Source organism: Odontomachus brunneus, unplaced genomic scaffold, assembly GCF_010583005.1.
Source record: "Odontomachus brunneus isolate Ranch 3 - 2012 unplaced genomic scaffold, Obru_v1 Obru_scaffold_043, whole genome shotgun sequence".
NCBI lineage: Eukaryota > Metazoa > Arthropoda > Insecta > Hymenoptera > Formicidae > Odontomachus > Odontomachus brunneus.
This window is the reverse complement of record NW_022639493.1, coordinates 1,176,430-1,188,871: the sequence shown is the minus strand read 5'-3', so window position 1 is coordinate 1,188,871 and position 12,442 is coordinate 1,176,430. Positions and strand designations below refer to the sequence as shown.

Sequence of the window (12,442 nt, the reverse complement as noted above, 5' to 3'; positions counted from 1 at the left end):
TCTCTCTCTCTCTCTCTCTCTCTCTCTCTCTCTCTCTCTCTCTCTCTCTGTGTGTTTCTCTCCGCGTCTTTTTGTTTCTATTGTGTTCAATTAATAATAAAATGTATTTCAAATACTGATATGTTTTGTTACAGCGCCATGTACATGATGTCTATTTGATCTGAAATGAATTTTATCAAAAAATACAATTCAATTATACACGTATAATATTACTTCAGAAACGTTTTTTTTTTCAGAAACGTACTTTAGAAGGTATTTTTAAAAGTTCAAAATGAAAAATATATTAAAGTTATATCTAATTTCTTTTATACGTTATATCAAAATTTTACTTATTAATTGTATATTAATATAATTATTAATTAATTAAAATATATTTTAATTTAATTTAATTTTTATTTTATTTTATATTTTTTACTGTTTTTTATTAGCTAAATAGCGCGCGCGTAGTGCACGTATGTATTGTTCTGGTTGGTATAAAAATGTTAAGAGGAAGAAGATATCAAGAAAGCTTTTACATTCAGATATTTGAATATTATATTATTATGCGTTATATGTTATGTATATTAAAAAAAATAGGGCAAAAATATTTGAAAAGGATAAAAAAGTGTAAGAGATAAGCGAAACGTTTTACTAAATGAAGAGAATCGGAATATCCCGGATCCTGATTTATCCAATGTAGGTATATACTTTCCAGATATATATTCGCGTATATTTGCCAATTATTCATTCAAAACTTTAAAAGAACATTAAAGTGGATGACGAACCCTGATAAAAAATGGCCTCGTTTAGATAGAACTAAAAATATCGAAAATATTGTCATGTTATCGACATTATCGATTTTATGTATATATAGATATTTACGGAGCAAAGACATGGTCAAAAAATATTCTATTTAGAAATAATTAAATATACTATAAATAATACTTAAATAATTAAATAACTAAATATTCTGTTTAGAAATAATGTGAGGACGCTAATACAGCGAGAGCCATTGAAATTCAGAGAAACGATCAATTCTGAAAAACGCGAGCGATAACAAATGATTCCTCAATAACGTAAGAATTCGGCTAATAAAGATTCGTCGTATTAGGCTTGACGACAGCGCGAAGCATCTTATTTTAATATGCCCACAATAATTAATAATACATAATAATTTTATTATAAATAAACGTTAATACGATCATGCATGTATTTGTAATTATTTTATGTGCAGCCAATATGACGTAAACTTTGCAGAAAAGTGTCAGAAAAAATTGCTAATAAATTTATTAGATATGTGATGGCGTCACCTTAAATATCGAATGTCGAGACTGATTTGATGCGACTTTTTCTATTGAAGATAGTGATATGATGGAACATGATTTTTTTCATTAAGTATTATCGAAAGATTCTTGTTTCGTGAAATCAGCTTAAAATTAGTTTAAAAAGAATAAAATTTATTTTTCCTCATATTCATACTCATTATTCATACTTTCATATTCATATTCATATTCATTATTCATACTCATATTCATATTTTATTATTTTTTTAAGAAATTGGAACGATATTTATTATTATACTTAAGAATAAAAAGTAGTTTTTATGAAAAAAGCTCAATTATTCTTAGATTTGCCGATAATAGATATTTTTTATCATTCTTACAACCTCTTTTATAGTTTTCACATCTCGTTATTCTTTATTCAAGTTATTATAATGATATTTATTAATGACTATTATAAGCATATACAATTACCAGCAATGTGCAACGCACTGCGACCATTATTGCTCCGATCGTCAATGGACTCTGGCATGTGCGTCAATAATAAATCGATCACGTTTTCATCACCGGCTCGACAAGCGATGAGTAACGGCGTCCAGCCGTCTTTATTGCGTAAACGTGCATTAGCCTTACCCATCAGAAGGGTAACGATGCATTGGAAAGCTGCGTGGCCGCTTTTCGTGCATGCGAGCATCAGAGGCGTCCAATCGCCGCGCTTCAAAGCGTCCACCGACGCACCTTTACGAATCGTACGATGATATATAGCGTAAATTAAATCCATAATTCAACATAAGTAATTTATTTATCTAAGTATAAAAGTTAACGATTAAATTTAAAATATGAATTGATTTTTAAACGCATAATATAAAAAATGCACGTAATATAATTAGTACAATTTAATTATAAAAATCCAATGAGAAAACGTATAAATGAGTCAGACGCTAATAAAATAAATGGGGTATTTTTGTAGAATTTTCATCCAGGTAGAGAAAATTAAATTATAATTTATTCATGCTATTACTAATGAATCGATATTCATTTTTTTAACAATTATTTTCTAGATATTTTTAAATTTTATTGACTTCGATAGCATTTTCCAATTCGGTATTATCAAGTATTACTAATAAATTTGATTGGATGTATGGCTCGTATAATTTATGAGGAAAAAAAGTGCGACAAACACCTTTCTCCAATAGATACTTTAGGACGTCTTCTCGTGCAAATTGCGCGGCTTCGTGCAAAGGCCTCTTCATATCCTTGTTGGCGACGTCGACTTTAAACGTCGGCATATCAAAATGCTCGCACAGGTACTTCACCACGTTCATATTGCCAGCTCGTGCCGCCACGTGCAGCGCGGTGTCGCCGGAGTCCGAGTGTCGGAAGTCGCACCAATCGCAAATTCCATGTTTTACAACGAGGGTTTCCACTCTACGTACGTCTCCGCTTTGGCACGCACGCAAGAAACTACGTGACACACTGGTAACGTCTGTCATTGCTACGTTATGAAACATGCCTTGAGAACCATGCGAATTATATTTAACTCGACTTCGTCTTTAAAACGTTACCAATTTTATTTAATGAAACAGCAAACACATGTCATAAACACACGTCACTTTTCAGCTGGAGCGACCGGCGCGTGCTGGCGCCAGACGACTAAGCTCACAAACTTGTGTGACGACTACTATCGATGTAATGACGGTGCTCCTGTAGCATACTCGTAGCATCAACTGAGTATTGCTTAGCACCACAATGTAGTTACTGACGGTCGGTCATGACGGAACGCTTCGATAACTCTCGAACTCTGTACGAAATACGAATTATCTTCGGAGATACTAATTTATAATAATTTATACGCACAATTTAGAGGAAAAAAAGAAGAAATAGACACAAACACGAACGTTTTTTCTTCTATTTACTTTTTATATTTTATTAGATAACCACCGGACAGAGTCGATATTTAACTGATCGACGCGAACGAGATCCGTATTCAAAGCTCCCATTTTTACCTTCGATATATTACAAATATACTTTATATTTTATACCATATAGATTATTTATTATATTGTACAATATATATTATATATATATATATATATATATAATAAATAATAGGAAACAATAATTATATATTTATATATAATTAAATAATTATATATTTTATATCAACATATCAATCTTAAACTTTTAAATAATAAATATTTCGAACGTATCGTAGTGTTATTATTCCATAATTCTTAAAAATAGAGAGAAACAATTAGATTAATATATTGATATACTTGCAAAAATATTCAGATAAATAAATAGCAATTCATTACTTTGATAGTCTAACAAAACTTACTAACGTTACTAAAATATATACTGTTTATCGTATAGGTAACTATGAATAAAAAATCGCGCAGAGTTTACGTGTTGTATAAATGTTTCAGATTTCGAAAATAATATTGAGCGTTATGTATAACGTATATGCATTGATACATTCTACTTGGAAAATTCTTCAATAAGTATTACATTTATATCTTTGTAAGCACCGAGGATTTCCCAGTTACGTATGAAAGGAGACATATAGAACGAAAAGGGTAGGGATCAAAGGCGCACACATATTCAGGCTCCATTATGAGGTGTAGGCATGTTCGAATTATCATACATATTGGCTGGCCAGATGCCGACACGGAGATACGCTGTCCGGTCCCGAAACGTTCGATTATTTAAACAAACCCGTGCGATACGATCACGGTCACACCCATTACTTTAACGCGCCCTGCACGGAGGAATTTTCGTCCAGGTGAGAGATCTCGTGCATCATGACGAATCCTTCTTCTCGTCCTGGCCGTCTTTCATAACCTTTTATGCATTCCCAAATTATTTCTGAAGTTTATAAAATCCTTTTAAATATTCTTTTATTTATACACATATTTAACTTTTAACTAACTTTTCAGTCCGTCTAAAGATAAGAAGTTTATAAAACTTAAATATTCTTTCATTTATACACATATTTCTGTCATTTCTCGGTCGGTCTGTCGACAGGTCTCTTGTTGGTTGGTATAAATTCTTCATGTGTGGTTATATCAGACTTTGAAGAAGCTTTGAAGAAGCTTTCAAGAAGTATTGATATATTTGCGCAAGCTGATTTCATGACAAAGCACAAATAGTTACGTCATTCTTCAATTGTGCGGCAGCGTTGGGCACATGAAAAAGTCAGTGCTGTCGGATAATGTAAGATCTAGATGACATTTCTAATATATAAAAACGTTTCATACGTTATTAATTTGAAGAAAATATATATTTCTTACGAAAATAATCTATTATTCTTATTTATCACAATGTGATATCAAATATTCTTATCAAATGTTTTTTTACATTGACACAAAGTTTTACATTGACACAAAGTTTGAAGAAGTGAGTGAAAATCGAAACTTGCAGGGGAAATTTTATCCTTCTTGCTAAATATTAGAGTATCTTTACATTCCATTGTATGCTTGTGTACATTGGAATATGTAGCAGATGATAATACTATACATTGGAGAAAAAAGTTTGTGGTAACGAACAAGCTAACACGTTTTGGTTGAAGAAAAGAGAATTTTGCTTATTAGGACCAAATTTGAGTCAAGAGCCAGAAATTCTGTAACTATTATAAAACGCGTTGATTCGTTCATTAAAATCAAACTTCACGTTAATACAATAAATTCTTTTCTCCGTACAATGAAATGTTATTAAAGAAATGAGTGTAAATGTTTTTTAGATTTTTTTCAGAAGCGTATCTTCTTATTCACCTCTATTTCGACAATTACATTGTTATTTCATTTCTCCCGCAATTAGCACATTAGAGTTTTTCAGCTAACATAAAAACTGGTTCCATTTGCTGTAAAATTTGAATGTCGCCGTGGATTACTTTCGACGAAGTTCTCATTCGACGAATATTACTGAAAACTGCCTGCACCTACCGCTCACCCACGACAGGGTGGGCTGCGCAACCTTGTTGCAGGGTGCACAAATGAAACGGTCCCAGGGGTGAAACGCGAACGTAAGCGACAATTTCCCTGCGTGCACGCGTCGAAACGAAATTCGTGTCGTGCGCGCACGGAAATTACGGATATACATATACGCGCGCGCGAGCTTAGCTCTCACACATGAATAATGAACGAGGCGTTAATGCGCGCCCCTTCGACACCCCCTGTTTCTGTTCGTCTTAACCGAGCCGGCGTGTCCGAAAGCGCACAGTAATCAGACTCCCGCGGTTACATCACTAATTCATACGCTCGTTTATGCTTCATCGCCTGTATCGATTGCCGAGTGTCGTGCTATCAAGTTTCTCCCAATGCATAATATGCAAGTCGCTCGCTAAAAACCAAGACACAAAATCTGCGCACAGGATAATTGGGATACAAATTGAAAGCTCGCATTTTAAATATGACACCGCAAAGAATGTTCTCTGGAAGAAGTAGAATAAATTCTTAACTGAATTTTGAAAGTAATTGAATTGTGATGTAATATTCTTCCCCGGCTTTCGAACTTATTCGTACCGTCTGATGTACTTAGTATCGAATCATATGATGATGTTATAGTGTAAAGTCAAACGTGAACTCTCACGCGACAGTAACTTCGCAAAAAATATTTTCTACACGGAAAAGATGTTATAGCCAAAGATTCCAACAAAATTCTTGAACGATGCAGAATTATGACCGAAGTTACTATATATTTGTTTAAAAATATTATGTACATTTGGCTGTTTAAGAAGTTATTATAATTATTTGGACGTTTTTTTACGTTGTATGCCAGATAGATCGTCAATTTTGTAATTTTCATAATAATTTATGTTACAATTTCAAGTTTAGCTTGACAAAAGATCATTGTAAAAAGAATTATAATTTTAACGTAATTTTTACTACAATATTTCCCCGTGTGCTTCTTAGATTTACAATTATCACGTGAAGCTTTTCACATGTAAACAATTTTAGGAACGTTCTTCTCTAGCGATCCTTATAGGGTCGCCAGACGTTACAACAATGCCAACGTTTGGGCAAAACTATGGCAGTCAACTGTTGACTAAGATTCTTATGTGTTGGACCATCACTGATAAATGACTTCTTACATATCCACATAATATAATCCGGCATTAAGGGAACACTAAAGCTTGGCCGACGGTTGACAGCCAATTAATACCTGGCTAGAACTGGCAAATAACTGACTGCCTGTACTCTGGTAATCAGTACTCGGCCAATATTGGACCGATAGTGAAACTAGTACAGTACTGGCTGAGCCAGTACTGGCTAACAACGTCTGGATCAGTATCATCTGTCAGTACCAGGCCGAAGTTATCATCCGACACTGCACTAGTGCCAGGACGGTTGTATTACCAGGCAATATTGAAGCTGGAAATCAGTATTGGTGTATTGCTGAACCGGATGTGATCAACCCTAAATGGGAAGCTGTAGCAGCTTGATTGTATGAAACATCGTTTCCAGCTCATACAGTGCCATTGGAGTAACGGCTAAGGCTATGTATACATGAGCGATTTAAAAAAAGAGGATTAAAAGAGACTGGCGACGTGCGAGCGTAGGGGAGGCAAATACGTGTGCATATATATGCATGTGCAACGCGTGCGCTTACGGGACAGCTTGATATGCAGACGGCGTTCATCGCGCGGCGGCGTTGCTCGCCAAAGAACATCAATCTCCGGTTACGAAACGATTCTCAAAATACGGAATCGCATAGCGGAATGGCGATCGCGCCATCTTCTCCTTCCCCTCGTCTCGTCACGGTGTGTCCGCATTCTGTCACGGTAGCCGCCGCCGCGGAACCGCCGCGGAACTGCACAGCGACTGAGACTCGTGATGCTCGACTGAGGCCAAGAAATGGCAAATGAGAAGCTAAATGGTTAAACGAGAAGATATTTGTCCGCGGATCAAAGCGCGGTATCGAGTGGGCGTCTCGCCCGGAGGGTCAGGCAGTCGATCACCTCGGTTTTGCTGCTCTAACGAGGATCGCCTCCTCTTTAAATGAGACTCGATGACCGGGCGAAAATCGAAAGCGCGTCGCGATGACACCGTAAGAAAGTTACGGGCCTTGCAAGCGCGAGCGAGAAGTCCCGTCTGCTCGTATTTAATCCGCCAATTGATCGTATCGCCAATAGATTGTGGCGTGTGCCAGTGTAAGGGCCAATGTAAGGGCGCGTCTCTTATCGCGGAGCTGCAACGAAAACAGATTCCCTTGGACGATCATTACTGAGTTCTTTATGTTCCCTTCACCAGCACGGTCGATTGTGCGACCACGAATTAATGTTGTCAAAAATCCGGATGCCTAATTATTTTCAATAACAATCGAGTATCCGGATGAAATACACATTCTTGTTTTGGAAATATCTTTATTTTAGACATGTAAATCTTAAAATAATATTATATGAAGATAAGTTACTTGCATCAATACATTTTATGTGTGTATAATTTACAAAGAAAAATATATATTCTCATTATTCAAAAATATATAATTTTCATAATATAATTATAATTTTTTAACAAAGAATATATGTTCTTTTCTCTGTGTAGTGAATGATGAATATTTAGAATGACAGCGCCTATCCAAGATCTCGCCAGGTGATAGATTCGTTCTGTGATGCGTTTTCTGAACGCAAAAGGTGACCGCCCAGCTGATACTTACTGACAAATTACTGCTGTTTATAGTCCCTACCTACTCCATGACAAATGCACGACCCCACACCGTGCGTGTCACCACTGCGCTGCTGAACAGTTTCAGCATGGGATGTTTTGGATCCTTCACCGTATAGAGAATCAGGGTCTGGCTGCGATTCTCACTTGTTTTTTCATCTAAAGAGACATCTGGTCGGGAAAGAGTTCAACGACAATGATGAGATGAAAAAGGAGATCATGACCTGATTTCAAGCATTGGCAAAAAACTTCTATGATTCAGGGATATAGAAACTGGTTTCCCAGATTGAACAAATCTTTGAACATTGATGAAGATTATGTGGAAAAGATGAAAATATATACATTTATGTAATTTTTAGTGAAAGTTTTGAATAAATATTTTTTTAAGGCCTTTGTATCTTTAGTTTCCGGACACGCCTCGTAGAAACTAGCCGGTCTACACTGATAGCGGTTGTGTAATCTAAATCACAGCGGTGCGAGTATCATCAGAATCTCTTAAGATGAGTGCATTCGTATTTTAATTTACATATCCGTGTATATTTTTAACACATGCGTTCTTTTTTGAAAAATTCAACCGTACCTACACATTTGTAATCGTGTATCTACATTTTGCTTAGTACATCTACTTTCCCCATTCAGTCTTCAACATTTATTTGACCACTGAAGAAAGAGGACCCAGCTATTTCGTTGTTTTCCGGTTTAGTGCCAAAGCAGTCGAGGCACGTCTCGGGTTCAACGTCGCGCGGACGGGATCTCCGCGTCGACACTGACATTCATCGAGATCCGTGGAGCCGTGACGCGGATCCACGCCAATCAAGGGTCGTGTCATCACCGGTGCACCGGCGATGGCGCAAAAAGGTCGACACGGGGTGGCTTCTCCCCGGCGGTGACTTCACCCCCCGCGCGCTCATTCTCGGCAGATCGACCGGATGGACCGGACGCGGGACTCCGGCGCGCGCTCGTCCGCCCCCGCGTGGGACATCCTCTCCCCCGCCGCGCGTCCCTCCGCCGTTCGTCCAACGAAAGAGGAAACTTCCTCCGGCCCCGGGTCGATCTTTCGGGTGCGGCGGTGCAATAAAAAACAGTCCAGTCAGCGGGGCGTGGATCGCCGATGGCACGGACTGCCACGTCTCGCTCGTCGACGACGACGCCGACAATCGCCTCTCTCGGCCCTACATCGCAACGCCCGATTCTTTATTTATTCCGCGCCGTTCGCGCGCTCGGTTTATCGTCACGACGTCGTTGGTCGATTGGTATTTGTATCAGCAAGTTCACCAGACGTCACGCGCTTTTCGTGTGAGCGATCTTTTATTTAGGGAATTATCGGGACTCGGTTGCGTTGCTCTTATCCTTATTCTCCTATATTTACCTTGATTAGTCCGCGATTCTGTATCCACTACCGGGTTTTATTTTTTTCACGTCGGCAAGGAAACTTTAATGTGACAAATTTACGTGAGATTTGTGTACATGGATTTATGTAATGACAAGAAGCGGGTGAAATATCAGATCAGTTATCTCGCTAAAGAATAATTAGAGTATCCTTCACTGAAATATTATGCTTATAACTGGTGGCCAGTTATAGCAATACAGATATAATCTCGCCAAAGGAATCAGTTAATAACTAATAGCACCGACTGCTGCTATTAGTGACGCAATTTGCAACAGAGAGTGCCATTGCATGCAAATCGCACGAAAGATGCTGTGTTTCATCGTCACGAATATTTCGCAGAAAGTTATATTTGGCAGAGCGTATAACTAATCTGTATACTACAGATTTGGCACTAAATCTATCACTAATTAAAATCAGTGAGATATAAGATAAAGACCAATAAAGTGGGAGTGTTTCCACTAAATGAATCAATGAATATTTCATGATTATTATCGGTAAAATGATTATCTCTTCTCCTGATCCAACCAGAAACATTTTTACTGATTTTCTTTAGAGAACAAAGTTTGGGTTAACTTTTTATACATAATGTCACACACATGTAATACAGACGACAATGTTAATAACATATATATATTATGCACTGTTATAAAGGCAACATCTTCATGTCGGTTATTTAATTAACGACGTCGGTTATTTAATTTAATTCAGTGACGAATAACTTTGTCACTGAAAACGTAAAATTATATTTAATTATATTTAACTGAAAGATATATTAAACCGAACATTTTAGTTGACACACCTAATACTATTAAGTTAGTGCAAAAGGTTTGTCATGTTTGTCAAATAAAATAGAAAACGAAAATCCAAGTTTGAACGATTTCCGAGTTTTTTACGAACAAAATGAACAATATCGACTCGATATTTTTTGGACATTTAACAAGGACTTTTTGTTTTCTTTTGAGTATCCAAAGTTCCTGCGAGAATTCCATAGAAAAATGACAAACGTTTTGCACTAACTTGATATACGTGCATGCACCTAAAAAGCCAGCTATTAAACATCATTCATGGCTATGCCACTACTTCCGCTGCTCCTTGCTTTCGTCGATTTAACTTATATCGCATTACAAACGTTTAAAGATGATATAGATATACTCTCAACATCATTCACATTTAGAATTGCATAGAGATATACGTTATGCGCATCTTCGTACAAGAACGAGGCCATCACTATTTTATTAACATAATGACTTCGTCGACGACGTCAGCCGACTCAGCTCCACGACCCCGCCGAAACGAGCGAAGCGCGGAGACGGAACGTCGGGAACCATTCAACGTCGTGTGAGACGAACGGAAGGCGTGAGAAGAGGAACCGCCACCTAAGCGGTGCCGACGAGATTTCGCAGTAGCTGTCACCGCATCATCACCGTCGTCGCCGTCCTCGTCGTCGTCGACCGCGCCAGGACGATCCCTCGCCGGCGGCAGGACGCGCGGCGAGGAGAAAGCGCGGGTACGTCGCCTGAACAGGCTGGATGGAGGAAGTTGGTTAGCCGCTGGTAGCCAGGATATCAGTATCAACGCGGTGTAATCAGCGAACCACGCCCATTGGCGCTATGCTCGCTCCGTTCCGCCCACTACGGCAATTACACCCTCGAGTCACCCACTGGAGGGGAACATTAAATTCTCCCCCTTTTCCCCGGAACCCCGTGCTGAGGTCGCCCCTCTTCGTCGCTCGTCTCCCTGCGGGTCTACGTCACCCCTCGGCTATGCCGACCTCCTTCCTCGTTCTCCTTTTGCCAGTTACGTTCCCCTCCAGCGTAACCTATCTTCCTCACTCTTCCTCATCTCATGCTCCTCCACTGCACTCTCGACCCTTCTTCTGATTTTTACTTCTGATTGTTCCTCTGGAGCGCGAAGGAGGTAGTGTTAACGTGATTAGCGTTAGCGTGTTCTTCGCGATCTTTCAGAAGCAATACCGCGTCCGGATTGTTATGCAGAACAGTCAACTAATATCGGATGTGGACTGTGTGAGAGAATCAAGAACACGATGAATGTAATTATGTGTCGTGATTATAGGTACCGATGTGTAGCTTTTGGTACAGGCAGTTTTGGGTTCATCTACCTATCTCTTCTTATCTATGTAACGACTGGCTGAGATCAATGAAGTCAGTGAGACAGATGAGATTCCGATTAGAGTCCGATAATCGTGTCTAACTCATTCTCAGTTATTAAGTCACTTGAAATTCACGCGAGCAGCTGTGACGCTCCTACTAACGAATTCTCATATTCCAGGTGAACTCACGTGTTCGGCGACTCAAGATATCACTCGACATTCACATGTGGCAAGTCACAATGTATCAAAGATACGTCTTCGCGAATTTACGACTAAGTACAACGGTGGTCGCATTAGTGACGGCGAAATAAAACTCTAGCCGGTCGTAAAAACAAACGCGAAAACTTGAATCTCGACATATTGTATAACGCGTCAATTTAAGAGATATTTCGCAAGTAGTATCTTTATGAAGTCATGCTGATTAAATTAGTCGTGCCGTCATGACAATTTCGCTTGGCTCGATATTGTTAGCTTGATATTTAGATCTGTATCGTTTCCGATACAAATACTTCCGTATTTGATTAAAATTAACAAAAACGACAAATGAAAAAGGAAACGTAAACAAATCCAATCTTGAGGGAGTGAGAATTATGTTTGGAAAAAACAGATTTGGATCGGTTCATAAAACTAATATTGACAACTCGAACGCTCACCGAGTGATCAAATATATACAGGAAGACGACCAGTTAAGAGAGAATAAAAATAGCAAACAGAGGAACAAGAAATAACGTCAACCACGTCAATAAAATAATACACCATGTTTTATGTCCAATATTATTTTACAAGAATGTTTAGTTTGTAGTCTTTATAATTAACCGAGTCGGAGCTTAATTAATCCGTATTTTATACGAAAATAGTCATGAGATTGATTCTAGATTTTTAACACAGTTCAAAATTATTACAATGCTATTTTACAGTACCGACTTATCTTTATATTATTAAAATATGTGAATTTATTAAATTTATATGACCCTCCCCCTTCCCCTCCTTCTCTCTCTCTCTCTCTCTCTCTCTCTCTCTC

The 12,442-nt window shown here is 38.0% G+C and overlaps 1 protein-coding gene across 2 annotated transcripts in view; it reads right to left on the bottom strand.

Annotated features, from left to right (window-relative positions):
* Positions 1-2,933, bottom strand: part of LOC116844602 (ankyrin repeat domain-containing protein 16-like) — a 4,984-nt gene extending 2,051 nt beyond the window's left edge. The window contains exons 1-3 of one of the 2 annotated variants that reach the window (XM_032816372.1): positions 2,825-2,933; positions 2,443-2,754; positions 1,734-1,997 (exon numbers count right to left, since the gene is read on the bottom strand). In XM_032816372.1, the coding sequence (XP_032672263.1) occupies positions 1,734-1,997; positions 2,443-2,752 (574 nt within the window). In that variant the 5' untranslated portion in view covers positions 2,753-2,754; positions 2,825-2,933. Of the gene's footprint in view, positions 1-1,733; positions 1,998-2,442 lie in introns of both variants that reach the window. The other variant, XM_032816371.1, reaches the window with a different exon arrangement.
* Between the last annotated feature and the right edge of the window lie 9,509 nt (positions 2,934-12,442).